Below are 17,903 nucleotides of genomic sequence, written 5' to 3' on the forward strand. Positions count from 1 at the left end.
TTTAGTGGGGCGATTCCTAGGAAAATGTATGTTGCAATAGATACATAAAAGGCTTTGAACACAAATATTTGAAGATGTTCCTCTTCCTTTATCAACTTGCCTATGCTTTGAGAGAGTCGCGGGAGGTCCTTCCCCATGTCCTATCATTAGGGAAAGCACACATATACAAAGGAGACAATATTCTCTGTGTTGGTGCCCCAATTGTGGAATGCTCTCCAAGAGTGGTATGCCTAGTGCTGGCACTGTACTCTTCCAACTGCTAGGTTAAAATCTTTTTATTTACCCACGCATTGAGAATTATGGTGTATTTAAGCTGGTTGAATAGTTTTATTCCTCTTAGTTTTGTTGCATTGCTGTTGGTTATGTTTTACATTCTATTTCTTATGCATTCTGCCCTGAAACCAATTTTTAGGTAAAGGTGCAGTATATACCTTTGAAAAAAACACACACAAATAAATAAATAATAGCTGATGTGGTTTTTCTCAGATATCAGAAATGTGTTCTTTATTTGAAAATGCCCCCCCCCCCCGTTGATAAAACAGCCTGTCTGCTGTTTAAGCTTTCAAACTCACTACTAAGCACAATTTTGGTCCTTTGGAGATTTTCTGTCTGATTACTGTACGCATGTGAACTTATCGGAGATCACTGATGTTTCCTTTGGCTTCTCAAATTTCTTACTTCAGATAGAACCATCTAGAATCAGCCACCCTGCTGCCTCTTGTCCTTAGCTGCTTCGAGCAAGTTGCATCTGTAGTCTTTAGAATGAGGCTATCAGATTTTTTTCAAAAAATCTGGGGACACTTTGGTGTTTTTTTTTAAAAAGTTATTTTAAAAAAGCTATTTAAAATAATAGTAATTAAGAAGTAATATCTTCTCTTCTGTGGTCTCCTCTGTCACGCATCCTTCCTCTGGGCCCCGGCCTGCTCTCTTGGAGTGCTAGTTGCCATGGAGTAGGCTTGGGTCAGGCCTGGGCTCAGCCACGTGTCCTTGCCCTCCCGGTGCTCTCCTACCTCTCCTCCTCAGTGGCGGTGGCAGCAGTGGTGCGGCAAGGTCAGGGCTCCTTCTCCTCTCCTCCTCCTCCGTGTTTCAGCTCCGGGGTTTTCCTGGCCCCGGAGCATCACTGGGCAATCGGCCGGGTGGCTGGGTGCTCTCGCTCCCGGCTTGATTTGGATCTCGGGGGGTCAGCAGTTCCCCCAGTTGACGCGCTGGGCATCCCTGGTTCCCCCTTGGCAGTGGCAGTGGCAGCAGTAGTCTCAGCAGCTCGGAGCCAGCCTGGTAGTGCAGTTGGCTCTGGCTGGCTTCAGGAGCTGCTCGCTGCCATGGCACCCACCATTTTGCCTCACCAGAAGTCCCCATATGATGTGTCTTGTGCCATTGAACCAATCACACAACATTCATTCCCTGCTAATAAATCTACAACACTTAAAATATAAATCCGGGGAAATTAAATGAAATCCGGGGACATTCCGGGGACGGATTTTGTTTGGGGATAGATTTGTAAATCTAGGGATTGTCCCTGGGAAATGAGGACATCTGGTAACCATACTTTAGAATTTCTTCCACCCCGTTTCTGCTTTCTTACCCTAATCCATCAGATTTTCATCCTATACATTCTATTAAAACAGCATTCACTTATGTTGTTGAGTTTGTTCGTCTGTGTGTACAACAAACCATGCTTCCAGTTGACTACTAGGCACAGGGAGGCACGTGGGTGGGTGTGGAGATCACACAGGGTCCCCGGACGTTTAACGGTCTATTGATCCCTGTGCCACCACTGTGCTCGCTTCCCCGCTGCCACCAATCCGTTACTCTCTGGTAAAACACTGAGTCCAAACAGTTGTTAAAAGTGAACCAAAAATACAAGTTTATTTTACAAATATTAACAAGTTTATTGTTTCTCAGATAATATTCCTGTCAGTATCTTAACTTTAGTTTCTTTACCGGCCTATACCTTCCTAATACCTTCTGACTGATTATCTCAACTGTTTGACTGACTCCTCTTAACAAATTTTCTCACTCTCTCACACCAGACTAGCCCAGCCCACAGACTTATCTTCTCTGTCTCTTGTAACTCCAGACTGTCTTCTCAACCACCCTAACTCTAACTCTCTCACTCCAAAAAAACCTCTGTGCTAAAACCTTATACACAGTTAACTCTGCCCCTTGGGTTCCCATTGCTTAGTCATTTTACAATTAGTTAACCCTTTCCTTAGGAGGTAAAGTCAGTTATGATTCATTAGGCTAAAGATTTTGGGTATAATATACAGCTGGATGATTGGGAAAAACTATGGAAAGAAGGTTTAAAGTTCACTGCATTCACCTTAAAAGAAAATGTGATGAAAATGATGTATAGATGGTATATTACACCTGTTAAATTAGCTAAAATGTATGAAGTTAGCAACAAATGTTGGAAATGTAAAGAAAAAGAAGGAACATTTTATCACATGTGGTGGGAATGTAAAAAAGTGAAAAGCTTCTGGGAAATGATATATAATGAGATGAAAAAAATGTTGAAATATACATTCATAAAGAAACCAGAAGCACTTTTACTGGGCATGGTAGGAAGTGATATAAATAGAAAAGAATGTAAGCTGTTTTTATGTGCAACGACGGCAACAAGAACATTATTAGCACAAAAATGGAAGCAAGAAGAATTACCGACGAAAGAAGAATGGAGGATGAAATTAATGGACTATGCAGAATTAGACAGACTAACAGGAAGGATTCGAAATCTGCGGGACCAGAAATTCACAGAAGACTGGTGTAAATTTACAGACTATTTGAAAAGTAATAGTGATGATCAAACTATGTTTGTAGGTTTGCAAGAAGTTTTGTGACGTGAATTATTGGAATTATTGGAAAAATGGATAAAGGAGAGGATGATTAGTTAAGATAATTAAAGGCAATATGAATTTAAGAAGTGGTCAAAATGGGGGATCATCAGAGGTGCTGATGGGAGTCCATAAAACAATTGTACAAGTGGTGAAGTTTTGTGGTATGTATTATAATTCATATGTTAAAATTAATAAAAATTGTTATTAAAAAAAATAGTTAACCCTTTCCTTATGAACCCAGTATGATGTCACACACCTAGGAGGGCAAACGCCACAGTGGGGAGTAATGACAGGCAGCGGCAATGCAGGGTATAACAAGGCCACAACTTTATTGGTAACGGGAACATTGGGGCATGGCGTGACATAAGGATCTGTCTCCTCTATGCCTGGGCAGCCTGACTGCTGGCCTAATCTCCTTCCCAGCTTGCCTGCTGGGTAACCCATAGGAATTGCCAACAGGAGGTTCCCTCCGCAACACAGACTGATCCAGTGGGTCCCACAGCAACTTGGATGTGTGGAATCCAGTCGCTGTTCCCCTGACTGGAGCTAGGCACTTGCTATGCCACAGCTAATATCCCTTATGATAATCCCTCTTAATTTATGGATCCTACCAAATGCCTTCCCCTACTAAGCTGTGACAGGGGCACTGGGATACCTAAGAAACTCCATGGCTGAGTTGTTCAAGATATATTTCCAGTTCAGGTTCTTCAGAGGACTTATATTTGACACCCATAGTCACTTAGTAAAAAGGAAGCCTAATCTATGCAACTTTTAAGATCTGTGAGAACAGATTATAATTATCTCACTATTTGCAAATATTTCCTATAGTCATTTCCTCTAGATTTTCATTTTTGATACAAAGCTATTCAGTAGCAAAGATCAGTCCTAGAGAAGTACTGCTGTGGTTTATATTGCTAATAATTTGATCATACACTATATTTCCAGGTATGGGGTTGAGTGTTAAGTCCTCTGCTGCTGTTCTGCTCTGCATCCTCCTGCGGGTTTCTCAGTCATGGGCACCATGTAAGTTAAAATCTGACAATATGAATTTTTAGCACACATACCAGTATTAACAACTCAGTATTAGCAACCATTCACTTTATAATGTACAAAAATTACAAAGACTTGAATGAAATTTAGAGCTAAATCAATTGTAAAGGTTTATTTGAACCAAGTCTTTGTACCACTAAATGTCAGAGGCAAAATTCATAATGTTCGGTATAAAGTAAGCTCAAACAGTATAGTATATATTGCAACTTTCAGGACAGAGCACAATAGTTATGCAATAGTTACGTAAGGTGAAGATCTCATTACAACTACAGAGATCTGTAACATGCAACAAAGATTTTTCTTAAAAAATGTTAAATAATTTAAGTGTTTTCTTATTACTTGGTTTTGGGGTGGGATTTTTTTTTTTGCATTCTAAGCAGCATTACTTATAACTAAAAGCCATGGGCATTTGTGTCTTTTGTGTTCTGGAAGTAGTTCAATAAATGTAATTTAATGTTATATCCATGGTCTGGTTATTCTTTTTTCTTTTAAATGAATTCTAGGGAAAAACAACAACCTACCATTTAAAAATCACGATTATGATGGGAAATAATGATCTGCTAGTTAATACTGTACAAAATTACATGGATCCCCCCCATGCTTTTCATCTGCAGTGTGAGATTTTTTGCCATTCTTCCTTTCACATTCAGTCTTATTATTTGCTTTGTTTTCAAGGTCTATACCCCATCAATCAATTTAATGGTTCTGAAGACGTCTTAGCAGGTAATGATACAAAAACAGAGCTCTCAGATATATTCACACACAACCTAGAAACCCTCCTCTTAATCTCCATGCTTCAGCAGAATAGGCTTCTCTTTGGTGTTGCCATTTTAGGACAACTCGCATTTGGACCTGAGCATTCATTCTAGCAGGGACAGGGAGGAATAATCTCTCAGCAGAAGATGCTTGGACATTCTTATTGCATTAAGCAATATCAACCTTGAGCTGTCAAATAATATTGTGTGAAAATGTTACATCAATGGCACTAAATACCTTGGAAGTCCCTCAAGGCTAGAGAAAGAGGAGCATGGAAAGTGCAGTGCCAAAAAAGGAGACCTTTTCTGCTGTGGTGGGAATGAAATAAAGCAAAGAGCTTTTGGCAAATGGTAATTACTATTACCTAGTGAAGTACTTGACCCTTTTCTGGGTGGTCTAATCATATGTATGCAAGTTGTCCAGTATATGCACTTAAGCTTGCTTGGTTATTTTCTAGCCTTATACAATAAATCCAAGCCCAAAGTTTCTCCTTTTTAGTACTGAGAGGTGCAGCAGAAACATGTATATTTAGAAGATCTAACTTGGATGAGACTGATAGCCATTTATTTTGCAGATTATTTTAAACAATTACAACCCTTCGTTTTTGCTAGATGGTTGCCCAGAATACGAAATACAGAATCTCAATGGTAAGAGAATGGAGATTTCATGGCATGCAAAAAAAAATTTCCCAGGCAGGAACATGACGATGTCTTATAAGTAAGTACTGGCAAACAGACTTTCTTTGGATTTCTAGGTTTGGATGCTGGGAATTTTCAAACAAATTGGTCTATAAATGCACCACCCCCCTTTCCCTTTCCTTTCCCTCCCTTTTATCCAAAGGAACTAAAGCATGAGATAGATAAGATTCTATATTTATATTCTGAACTCAAGCTGGTGAGACCATTGATCTGGCTTCCTTCTTATTGCACATATTCACTGTCCATTCCATATTGTTTGGAGGCCACAAATAGCTTTTCTGTTTGGTTGTTGGGTGAAAGCTGTATCCTCAACACTTTTAAAAACCTACAACCTATGGCCAGTTCTGGTGGCCAATTCTAAATGTGACTGTTGGTTTCACTGGACTTTCTTGTAGCATGTGAGGCTCGGTGTAATATGCGCAAACCATCTTGCTCCGGTGAGTAACCTGGCCACTGAATTCTGCACCAGCTGAAGTTTCCGAACCGTCTCCAGAGGCAGCCCTATGTAGAACGCATTGCAGTAATCGAACCTTGAGGTTACCAGAGCATAGACAACAGTAGTTAGGCTATCCCTGTCCAGACAGGGGCATAGCTGGGCCAGCAGCCAAAGCAGATGGAAGACACTCTGGACCACTGAGGCCACCTGAGCCTCGAGCAACAACAAAGGATCCAGGAGTGCCCCCAAGCTATGAACCTGCTCCTTGAGAGGAAGTGTAACCCCATCAACAGCAGGCAATCTCTCACCCATCCAGTCTAAGGAACAACCCACTAACAGTGCCTCAATCGTATCTGGATTGAGCTTCAGTTTGTTGGCTCTCATCCAGTCCACTACTGAGGCAAGACACTGGTCCGGCACTTCCACTGCCTCACCTGCAGATGTAAAGGAGAAATAGAACTGAGTGTCATCAGTATACTGCTGACAACATACTCCAAACCTCCAGATAACCCCACCCAGTGGTTTTGTGTACAGTAGATGTTAAACAATGTAGGGGATAAGATTGAGCCCTGCGGAACCCCAGACTGAAGGTTCCATGGGGCTGGAAAGCATTTCCCAAGCAACAACTTCTGGGAATGACCATTCAAGTAGGACTGGAACCACCACAAAATGGTGCCACCCATCCCTAATTTGGACAGTCACTCCCAAAGGCTAGTCGGTGGTATCTAAAGCCACTGAGTGGAATATAGAGCCTCCAGACAGTGCAAAAAGTACAAGAATAAATGGCTGAGCTGCTGGAATATGTCACACACAACACCCCTCTCTCCTGGCTGGGGGGGCTTTTCATGCTGTCTGGCAAGTTGCCCGTTGAAGCTGCAGAACCAGCAGAGTAAGGCTATCTTGGAACAGGCAAGACTTCTTGCAGTAACCTTGCTATTCATTCTTCTTGCTCTAGATGTCAGCACTGTCTTTTGATAACTTAGCAGCAGATGAGCCCTGTTACTATAGAAGACAAGCATCTTTGTGCTGGCTGAACTCTCAGAATTGTAAATATCCAAAACAATAACTTTATTTATTTAAAACTGCGAACTGTTGTAGAGTGAAGCTGTTAATATTGAAGTGGTGGAAATTAAATAGATGGTCAAAACCAGTATAGTTGGAAATCATGTTGTCCCTACCCCAAAGGAACAACATGTGACTTGCAGTTGTCAAACCCTGTCAATTGCCTTGCTTTTTGGGAAAAGTGTTTCAAAGGAGGCCAACTAAACACTACTGCCTTCTATTATTGAAATAAAATAAAATAAGTATCTTACATTTCATGGACAGGACCTGGCAGGACAGGAATCTGCTCTAGAGTGCAGAGGGCTAGGCAAGGATTATCCCCTTTAAAGCATTCCCAAATACAGTGGTGCCTCGCAAGACGAAAATAATCCGTTCCGCGAGTCTCTTCGTCTAGCGGTTTTTTCGTCTTGCGAAGCAACCCTATTAGCGGTTTAGCGGATTAGCGCTATTAGCAGTTTAGCGGCTTAGCGGCTATTAAAGGCTTAGCAGCTTAGCGGCTAAAAGGCTATTAGCGGCTTAGCGGCTTAGAAAAGGGGGGGGGAGCGGAAAAAAATCGCAAGACTCGCAAGACGTTTTCGTCTTGCGAAGCAAGCCCATAGGGAAAATCGTCTTGCGAGGCATTCGTCTTGCGGGGCACCACTGTATCCTGATTTTCAATGGAAAAGATTTTTGCCATCTTATTGAGTATGATTATTTCAATTGCAGGTATGATGAACAAGAAGAGAAGCAGTGCATTGAATATTTGCATGACCAAGGATACAACAGTGGGTGTCTGTTTCCTACTGAAGGGAGATATCTGCACATTTACATTAGGAATCCAAATCAGACAGAGGAGAGTTACTTTGATGAACAAGAGAGCAGCAATTTGTGTAAGTTAACAACTATTATCACTCTAGCAGTAACCTTTTCAGGTGTCAGTGCCTCACTAGGATTACAAAAGAAAAAAAAGGGGAAGCAACAGCAATTTGACTTCTTCAAATTTTGCTTAGTAAATATCTGCGTAATTATTATTATTATTATTATTATTATTATTATTATTATTATTAGGACATGGGTGATGCTGTGGTCTAAATCACAGCCTCTTGGGCTTGCCGATCAGAAGGTCAGCTGTTCAAATCCCCGCGACGGGGTGAGCTCCCGATGCTCTGTCTCAGCTCCTGCCACCCTGGAAGTTTGAAAGCACGCCAGTGAAAGTAAATAAATAGGTACTGCTGTGGCTGGAAGGTAATCAGAATTTCTGTGTGCTCTGGCTTCCATCACGGTGTTCCGTTGTGCCAGAAGTGGTTTAGTCATGCTGGCCACATCATCCAGAAAGCTGTCTGTGGACAAACGCTGGCTCCCTTGGCCTGAAAGTGAGATGAGCGCCGCAACCCCATAGTCACCTTTGACTGGACTTAACCATCCAGGGCTCCTTTACTACCACTACTACTACTACTACTACTTCTTCTTCTTCTTCTTCTTCTTCTTCTTCTTCTTCTTCTTCTTCTTCTTCTTCTTCTATCCCCAATGCTGCCTAATTTCAATTTTTTACCATTTTTGATGCCATTTATATGCAGTAGTACCTTGCTTTTCATAGTACGGAGAGCTGTTCTGCTGTTTCTACCTTTCCACATCAATCTCTGCCTAGGAATTCAGTGTTGTAGAGGATTCGGATTAATGTTCTAAGGCACACACTCAGTTAACACAGAATGCTTTGGAGTTTCACTGTGACAAATACGACTACCATATTGGGGGAAAAAACTATGACGGGGACAAAGTGTCTTTCCAAGAACCTTGTGTTCTCTCACTCATCTTTTCAATGAGGGACTGCCTTTCATGCTTTCAAAGAACCCAGGAACCCCCAGGAATCAGTTTATAACTATCACACACAACAGCATTTGATTCTCGGTATGCAGTAGCTTTTGCTATCTGACTGCATTTAAAAGTGTTCTCGCCACATATTTATCTTTATATAGCATGCAACAACATGCCGTTAATAGCAGTTAGTAGTTGACTGATAGCTTATGTGATTTCATATTTTGTTGTTCTTTGAGCAGGCTTCAATCATGAGATGCTAACAAGTACAATATGTTCAATTAAAACATTTTGTAGCTCGACTGTGTAATTGAGTGTATTAATGTTATCTTCACCAGTGAAGCCCAACCCACCTGAACACGTTACTTTCCAATGGGCAGATGACAAAGTAACTGTGCAGTGCAAGGGAGTTGACAAGGAACATTGTTTTCGCTTTGAACTTCAGTACAAAAGCCAACTTGACAAAGATTGGCAGGTGGGTAGATAAGTGCAGCTTTGCGTTGCAGAATGGAAACCTGGAAAGGGACTTTTTCTTTTGCAGTGCAGAAATAAATGTGGGTGTTTTTTGTTAGGAGTTTTCCACCACATCAACATAGTCTTGAATCGATGAATTTGAAACTCATCATCTTGGGTTGCCAGCAGCAAAAAAGAAGGCCTTGAAGCCTGGCAAAGCTGAGATGTCCAGAATTGCAAATGGACCGCTGAGGCCCAGCTGTGGAAAGTGGACCGCTCATTATTGTGCAGATCAAATTTCCTGCATTTGCCGCAGTTTGGCACCTGATATTTCATGCCTCAACCTTGTAAGCTTTATTTATTGTTGGCTAGTTGATATTGGTTTCAACTTGGAACTTATGCAAGACACAGAATGCAGGGAAAACAATTACCGTATTTTTTGCTCTATAAGACTCACTTTTTCCCTCCTAAAAAGTAAGGGGAAATGTGTGTGCGTCTTATGGAGCGAATGCAGGCTGCGCAGCTATCCCAGAAGCCAGAACAGCAAGAGGGATTGCTGCTTTCACTGCGCAGCGATTCCCCCTTGGTGTTCTGGCTTATGAGATTCAGAATATTTTTTTTTCTTGTTTTCCTCCTCCAAAAACTAGGTGTGTCTTGTGGTCAGGTGCGTCTTATAGAGTGAAAAATACGGTATCTGAGCAAGGATAGACTCTCCAATTGTCCCTATTTTCCAGGGACAGGCCCAGATTTACAGAAGCCGTCACGGTTTCTGTTTAGATCCTGGACATCCCTATTTTCACCGGAGAAATGTTGGAGGGTATGGAGTTATGTGACTCCTGATCCGATGGGATACAACCTTTAGAAGACATCTGAGGCAGCCCTGTACAGTGGTACCTCGGGTTACATACGCTTCAGGTTACATACACTTCAGGTTACAGACTCCGCTAACCCAGAAATAGTACCTTAAGAACTTTGCTTCAGGGTGAGAACAGAAATCGTGCTCCAGTGGTGTGGCGGCAGCAGGAGGCCCCATTAGCTAAAGTGGTGCTTCAGATTAAGAACAGTTTCAGGTTAAGAACGGACCTCCAGAATGAATTAAGTACTTAACCCGAGGTACCACTGTATAGGAAAGTTTTTAAATGTTTAATGTTTTATTATGTTTTTATATCTGTTGGAAGCCACTCAGAGTGGCTGGGGCAACCCAGTCAGATGGGTGGGGTATAAATAACAAAAATTCTCATTGGAGAAATGTTGGTAGTTATGCAATGACATCACAGTGCACTCTAAATTGATTGCTAGTGGACTGTTGCTCACATCCCCCTCATCTGTGTATTTTGACACACAGTCCCAATTATCTGAGTGGAACTTAATTTCACAAACTGTGTTTAAGTAGCTGTGTTTAGGCAACTAAAGATCTGATAATTCCTTGGGGACTTTATATGCAAGAAAGCTGGGGAAATCCCCAAGTTGCTACTTCATTGTTCTAATTCATATGTTGATTACTTCCTCATGGTGTACAAGCTTCTTTCTTTCAAAGCATTGCCAGAATAATGAACTAAGGGTTGCATCAAACTAAGTTCATCATGTCCATTGATTTCAATGGGTCTACTCTGTGCAAGGCAAGCACAGGCTATAACCCTGAGATAAGAAATGAGGGGAAAAATAAAGAACAAAATATGATACAAAGGGAGATAAGATGAAAACCTAATGCCTAATGAAAACCTATTAGAATAGCCTAGAAAATATACAGTGAACAAAATTATTAATGACTGGTTCTCTTGCTGTTCAGTCTAGGGACCAAGAATGTTGTGAGATTAAAGACCAAGGATTTGATCCAGCGAAATGCTATTCCTTTCGAATCAGGCTGAATCACAGTTGCAGTGTATTTGCTTATTCCAGTGAATGGGGAGCAGAAACACATTGGAAAAATGGCAGCTCTGTAGGTAAAAATAAAATAAAATGCACTGCTACTGTAAATCCTCTTTCTGAAACTTCTATTTCTAGATAATGCTAACATGTAGACCTACTTCTTCTCATTTATTTAGTGTTCAGGGTATGCTGTCTTATATACAGGGTGCCCCCAGACTGCCACTCTTCTGCAGTACAGATTCAAGCACATAAGTTTTAGGTTTGCACAATTAAAGTTTATCATCATCATCATCATCATCATCATCATTATTTTATTTATACTCCGCAGTCACCATAACATAACAAATCCACTATTTTATTTGATTTTAAATTGTTTGAGAACCAACAACTAACCCTCCCCTGCCCTGCTGTCAAATCCCCCCACTCCCAAATTAGCAGTGATAACAGGGCAATGCCAAAATCCCTTCAATGATTTTTTCCAGGCACTGAGGAGTCTGGGAAATGTAGTTCTCCACTGGAAAGTTGCCATTGCAGTATTCTAGGGGCTGGGAGGTTTTGCACAGACAACTCCAGCGAAACCATGCCACTGTACTGCTCCCTTACCATTTCAGGGTGCGTTTTGGGGAAGGGCGTCGGAAGTGGGGCACGCTTTAGGGAGGGAAACTTTGATTCATCACGTATTGTGGATCTACAATCCCCATCAACCCCAGTAAGTGACTATAAAAGTCAAGATCCAAACTGAGCAGAGTTCTCCCATAACGGTCCCAAGCCTTATTTCCAAATGCTACAGCACTGAGGGTGATTAGTCAACACAGGGACCTGTTTTCAGTGACACCCCAGTGGCCCATGTCACAACTGGGAAACAGCAGAGAATTGGACACAGGACTTTAAATGAATTTCAGTTGATATTCTCTCCAGACAACATTTTGTTATAATATATTCCTTTAAAAGCATTCATTAGCAGGCATCAGCACATGTACATGACACTATATTTCCTATTCCAGTATAGTCATGCTTTCTGTTGGAACGAAGAAGGTTAGTTATATAAATGACAATATAAAGAGCTAAATGACAATATAAAGAGCTAATTTTTATTCACAAAGCAGAAAAATCTCATACCGGTATTCTTGTATTCTTTCATCCTAGCAGAAGGGTACTTCAGTGGACAACACAAAATTCCACATTATTGTGAAATGTAGAAGCTTAAAAGAATGGTGGCCTAAAGATTAATAGTATATATTATTCCATTTTTTAATAATTGCTTTTCGAAAGAAAGAGTTGGCCAAAATATGCTTTAAAGAATCTGATGTTTCTTTTTTCAAATACGCTGGAAAGCACTTTGAACTTTTTTCTTTTTGTCATTCCTCAAAGATTCCTGTGATATAGATGTCTCTGAACCCAAATCAATTACAGTAATCCCTTTGACTTTGGTGATGGCTGGCGTCCTGGTAATATTTGCCCTTCTGTTGTGCGTTTGCAGATGGGAAAGGTAAATGCTGCTTTGTGCACTCACAAACCCTTGATCAAAATGACAGAACAATATTTGTGGCGGGAAGGCCTACACATTTCAGGGATCTAATGGGTACAGTGTGCATTTTGAGAAAGGATGAACTGCACCTATCCATTGGATCTTGGCTGTTGGAGATGAGGATGATCAAGGTGTGGCAGATAGACCTTCAGCAGTTTACTCCCCCGCCCCCAGGAATTTTACTCCCATATTACAGATTATGGGATGGAATGTTTGGAATTTGCTATATACACTATATGATGTGGGTCTTCCAGGTTTATAATTTTGAGAATAGTAGAGAACGAATGCATGGGATCTGAGTCAGAGTGGGGCCAACTATGTCTTCAGGATTTACTGTGTAAATCCTTACCGGAGAAGCTGTGTGAAGTTTTGTGTGTGTAGGTAAGAATGGACAGGTTGGATAGGCAGGAGCTGAGCCTGAAGGCAAAGAAAGAGGCATCGACAAAGGGTGGAACTCTAGAGAAGATTCAATGGAAGCCCTCTGGCCAACAAGTAACATAAAAGTCACAAGGTGGTACAGGAAGTTTATGTAAAGTCTTCTAGCCAATCAGAATATGGAGTGGCTTCCCTTCACTCATCCTGGATAAAATTAAGGATTGGGCTCATAAAAGAATGCATGAGGAGCATTGTGAAACCATCTTGGCTAGCCCCACCACCAACAGTTGGAGAAGGCATGCCGCCACACTTTGAAGCGGCTTTGTGTGAATACTGATGTGTGTGCTTAGAGTCCTTTCACATGCCAACCTATCGGGGCATTGCAGCTGCATGTGTTGGGGGAGAGATAGGTCGGTAAACTTTATTCGCATTAGCCAACGGCTATAGCAACATAAAACAAGCAATATATACAAATAAAATATATACAAATAAAAAAGACAGCAATGGGTAAAGAGGGCAATCAAATGACCAAGATTATCATTCAGACAGTGGCCCTTAATCTCATTGCACCCTCGATAAACCTGGCAACCTTTGCTGTTGTCTGATCATTTTGATCTGATAAAGAAAGAACCATGTGGCCTCAGATGGGCGGCCTGGGATGGTAAGTAAGAGTGGGGTAATGATTTCATTCCTCAGATCTTTATAAAGGGGACAGGACAGGAGAACATGAGCCACTGTTTCCTGTTGGGGGAGAGGCAAGCAATCCCTGGCATCTCCAGGTAGGTATGAGAGACTTCCCATCCAGAACCCTGGAGAGCGACTGACAGTCAGTATGAATAACACTGAGCTAGTTGGCTCAAAGGCCCGACTCGGTTTAAGGTGGCTACCTATAGTCCTAAGTGTAACCACCCTTGCCCATCTTTTTAACATGCTCTATGGGTGCGTGTATCTAAAACCCCTCTTTTTAGAACTGCATTTGCAGTGGATGTAACTTTTAGCTGTCCATTCTTCCTTGGCAAGGAATCAGTGCTCTCTCTGGAGAAACTCAACAGACTCTGTTTATCATAATAGATGGACACTTTACTAGTAAGAAAATATTACTGAGTATGATGATTTTGTGATGGAGCCACATGATCAGATTGTGGTGGATTCATATATGTGGGGTCCAAAATCCTGTTCACTTTCAAAGATGTTTGTCCGGGTCATGATGAGGGAGAGTGAAATCCTGAACTTTTGGGCCAAGTTTGTCCCCAGTTTGACTTTAAGTGTAAGGGAAGTTGCATGCCTGGTTCTATGAAATCCCTTTAAATGAACTAGGCTCTGACTTCAAGCTCTAAGCCTGGCATATTGTCTTTCATCAGCTGAAAGGTGCCATTCCCCATCCCATTTGCTATATGTGCCATTAATTTTTAGAATAAACTATTTTCCCTTCTTTGTTTTTAAGGACCCTTCAAATTATCTGGGGCATAAAATGTCTGTTTCTGCTTTTATTTAAATGCTGAAGATCCTATATTTAATGTCTACTTTTTGAACACAGCTTTTCTTTTTCTTTTATGGTTTTTATTGTAATCATTTAAATCATTTCTTTTTTTTACAGAATTAGGAAGATCCTAATGCCTTCTGTACCAGACCCCAAACATCTATATTCTGATTTGTTCAGTGATCATAATGGGAACTTTCAGGTAGAGCATCATATTTTTTCCAGGTTTCTTTCCCTTGTATTCTGATTTTCTTTTTCTCAAACTTAGCTTGATCCCTCTGAAATATGCACACATTCTTGTGTTCCCAGCTGCACATTTAGTGATTTTTAATACCCCAGAGAATATGTGACTATTGAGAGGAAAGCAAATCTAGAACCATGGTTTTATCTTGCTGCAACAAAGGACTCACATCTTTATTAAGCCTAATAAAGCAATTACCAATTACCAAAAAACACTGGATCAATATTTTTCAAGGAAGTCCAAAATACTTTACGGATATTGCAGTTAAAGATTTATTTATTTTTTACAAGATTTTGTACTTACTCTTTATAAGTTGCAAAAAAGAAGTAAACATTACAAATGTGTAAAGCCACAGAAACTTTAGATATATTTAGAGAGGTTGTAAAAAAAAATGTTTTGGATTGAGGTGATAAAAATTGAGAAGATTTCAGGACATAAATTAAGTACAGACCCCATAGTCATACTAGGAGAAATAAATGTTGTTAGAAAAGTTATAGGAAAATGGTAAGACATTGGTACCCAAATACTGGAATAGAAAACCGCATCTTGAAAGGAAGAAAAAAAATGACATCTGGTGCAGAATTTTAATGCACAAAGTATAATATTATAAAAAACTGTAATGAAAACTACAGACTATTGTAGCCAGCCCTCTGGCTTGTGTTAATGAACTGTAAGGTGGTTTTACATCAGCCGAGTTTATCTAGTAGGAAAAATTTCTGCCTAAACAAATGATGATGTCCACATTTTTTAAGGAATGGATTAGCAAGACAGAAAATGTGCTGGTTCAAACAAAGGTAAAATATGATGATGATGAAGAAGAAGAATGTGCAATTGAAGAGGAAGAAGGAAAAGATTTCCAGGGAGCCAAAGTATAAGCCAGAGGTAACATTCTTGAAATCTGCACAGTTCTCCCAACCCCCCCCCCCAAAAAGGAGAAGAATGAACTTCAGGACCCAGGTTTACATGCAGTTGACTGCTCATATGAAGGGCCCGATCACAATGTCACTGTTTGTCCAATGGTAGGGAGGGCTTATGGTGCCCCTTCTCTTTACTGTCTCGGCACCTCCTCTGATTGAATGTATGAACTGGGGCACAGAATATGTTCAGGACATCATTGTTTTCTCAATATTGTTGCATGCCACCCTAGTCTCCAAATGTTGTGAGACTCTGGGGGTTCCAGGTGCCTAATCAGGGTTCTGTTCCCTCAAAACCGAAGACTGTTGTTTCTTTAAGAGATATTGTTTATTTACACATATGGACAACCTGAACCTACAATGGAAGGACTCATAGCATTAGCACCCCAAGAGGGTCTTGCTACTCCCATCGCCACAGCCTTGGATTCAAGCAGAGATCAGGCATGGCTCTGTCTCTCTGGCTTCCCAGCCCTTGCTTCCAGCTTAAAGCTCACATAGTTCAATCTCAAACTGTTTTTCTTTCTAACTAACAGACAGTTGTGGGAGGTGGGAGGCACCCATGTGTACCTTAATGGTCTGTACTTAGGGGGCTATTAAATCATGAGGAAGCTAGCCTGGCTATTCCAGGAATTGAATCCATGCCAGATCCAGGAATTGGAAGGGGGCTCAGATATACAGCCTACCTCCCACAAATGCATAACACTATGTTCCCCCTCCCTGATGTTATTATGGTAGGCAATCAAGAAGATACTGAAGGGGTCCAACGTGTACCAGAACTTCAGAGTCAATGCTTGTTATACAACCACTGAAAGCAATATCAACAGGTCGCTCTCACAATTTCAACCACCCAACTTTGCTCACATGCTTATCTCCATCCTCCCTCCACCGTGTCCTCTGTATCATCTGTGGATCCTCTGCCAAGAAGACTTCTGAGTGTCAAATGCGTATTAAATAACAGTGAGAAATGAAGAGGTAGATGACATGTAAGTTGGGTAGATGATATGTAAATAGCCATTCTAGAGGATGTTGAATGATACTCATATCACAAATGATAAAAAGAAATAGCCAATCAATGATACTAACTCAGGGAGTCAATGCATAACTGTTGCCTGTTCTTTGTTGTTTGACTCACATTGTTGTTTCAAAATAAAGAAACACACATATCCTCTTCTTTGGTTAATAGAAGGCTGCTTCCATTATGCAAAGATTGTTACATACTACATGTCTATATGGTGCACCAAGTTACAATGAGCCGTTTAAAGTTTATGCAGGGTGTAGATATTCAGCCATGCCTAAAACATATCCCTGTGTTACTGATTCCAGTCCTCAGTGAGCTTTGGAGTAGACTGATTGGTATATTTCTGAGTTCTTCTCTTGTAAATTCATCTCAATACTAATGAGGTCTGAGATCTTCTTTGTTTCTCCTATACTGCACTGAATGCAAGAAAGCTCTTCCCTTCCCACCCTTCTGCCTTGAAAACTGTGAGATCTAACTGGTCCCTAATATAGTACTGTCCCTCATGTAGAACTTTAGCCTGTCCATTGCACGAGCTGGCTTTTCATCTGGGAACTGGATAAGCAAGAAGAGGCAGAGGGGCCAGTTAACAATGTGAGGAATCCATATTAGTTTTCTGCATTATGCCAAATTAATGTGTGTACACACAAGCACACCCTTACACATTATAGACCACACAGATGCGTACTTCACATGTTCAGCACATGGGCACATAAATTATGAAGACAGTCTACCCAGAGAAGGGCATTAGAGAACAGGCAGTTCATGTTTATTTTTTAATAGTTTTTATTATTATTTTTTTGTTTTACAATTTAGAATACTCATTTAAACACCCTTAAAATATCAATGACTTCCCTTCTTCTCTTTCCATGGTTCATTTTGCATATCATAAATCCCTGCATATTTTACATAAACTAAACCATTCAGTATTCTATTATTATATCAATCAAAACCTATTTACACTGTTGAATTTATCTTAACGCTTCCAACATTTTCAAGTGTACCCAATTTCCCCCTATATATTCAATAAACATTTTCCAATCTTCTCTAAATGTATGTTATTCTTGTTCTCTTATTCTATATGTTAAGTCTGCAAGCTGTGCATATTCGATCAGCTTTAGTTGCCATTCTTCTTTAGTGGGGACCTCACTCATTTTCCATTTTGGGTCTAACAAAATTTGGGCCGCAGTAGTGGCATACATAAATAACCTTTTTTGACACCTAGGAATTTACATCTGAATTATCCCCAACAAAAGACAGGAAAGTTGGCTTTCAGATGGAGAGGTCAAAATTAGAAACAGAATTGTTAGAACCCAATACTAAGAATTTGTCAAGAATGTATAACCTGCTGCTGAAGTGGAATACACAAGATGAAATGGCTAAGTCAGCCATGATTAA

The 17,903-nt window shown here is 40.6% G+C and overlaps 1 protein-coding gene across 1 annotated transcript; it reads left to right on the top strand.

The window, feature by feature from the left end:
* Positions 1 to 3,750: 3,750 nt before the first annotated feature.
* On the top strand, positions 3,751 to 17,557 carry CRLF2 (cytokine receptor like factor 2). The gene is made up of 10 exons (XM_028727785.2): positions 3,751 to 3,857; positions 4,560 to 4,607; positions 5,252 to 5,357; positions 7,542 to 7,705; positions 8,969 to 9,105; positions 10,873 to 11,026; positions 12,324 to 12,441; positions 14,453 to 14,537; positions 15,329 to 15,458; positions 16,226 to 17,557. Exons 1-9 carry the CDS (start codon positions 3,782 to 3,784, stop codon positions 15,449 to 15,451), a joined length of 1,011 nt encoding a protein of 336 aa, XP_028583618.2. The 5' UTR covers positions 3,751 to 3,781; the 3' UTR covers positions 15,452 to 15,458; positions 16,226 to 17,557.
* Positions 17,558 to 17,903: the final 346 nt, after the last annotated feature.

The sequence above is a fragment of the Podarcis muralis genome, chromosome 4 (genome assembly GCF_964188315.1).
Source record: "Podarcis muralis chromosome 4, rPodMur119.hap1.1, whole genome shotgun sequence".
NCBI lineage: Eukaryota > Metazoa > Chordata > Lepidosauria > Squamata > Lacertidae > Podarcis > Podarcis muralis.

Coding starts and splice junctions, on each gene's coding strand:
- CRLF2 (XM_028727785.2), top strand. CDS start 3,782: ATGGGGTTGAGTGTTAAGTCCTCTGCTGCTGTTCTGCTCTGCATCCTC. Junction 5,358..7,541: donor AACATGACGATGTCTTATAA/GTAAGTACTGGC, acceptor TTTCAATTGCAG/GTATGATGAACAAGAAGAGA. Junction 11,027..12,323: donor GAAAAATGGCAGCTCTGTAG/GTAAAAATAAAA, acceptor CATTCCTCAAAG/ATTCCTGTGATATAGATGTC.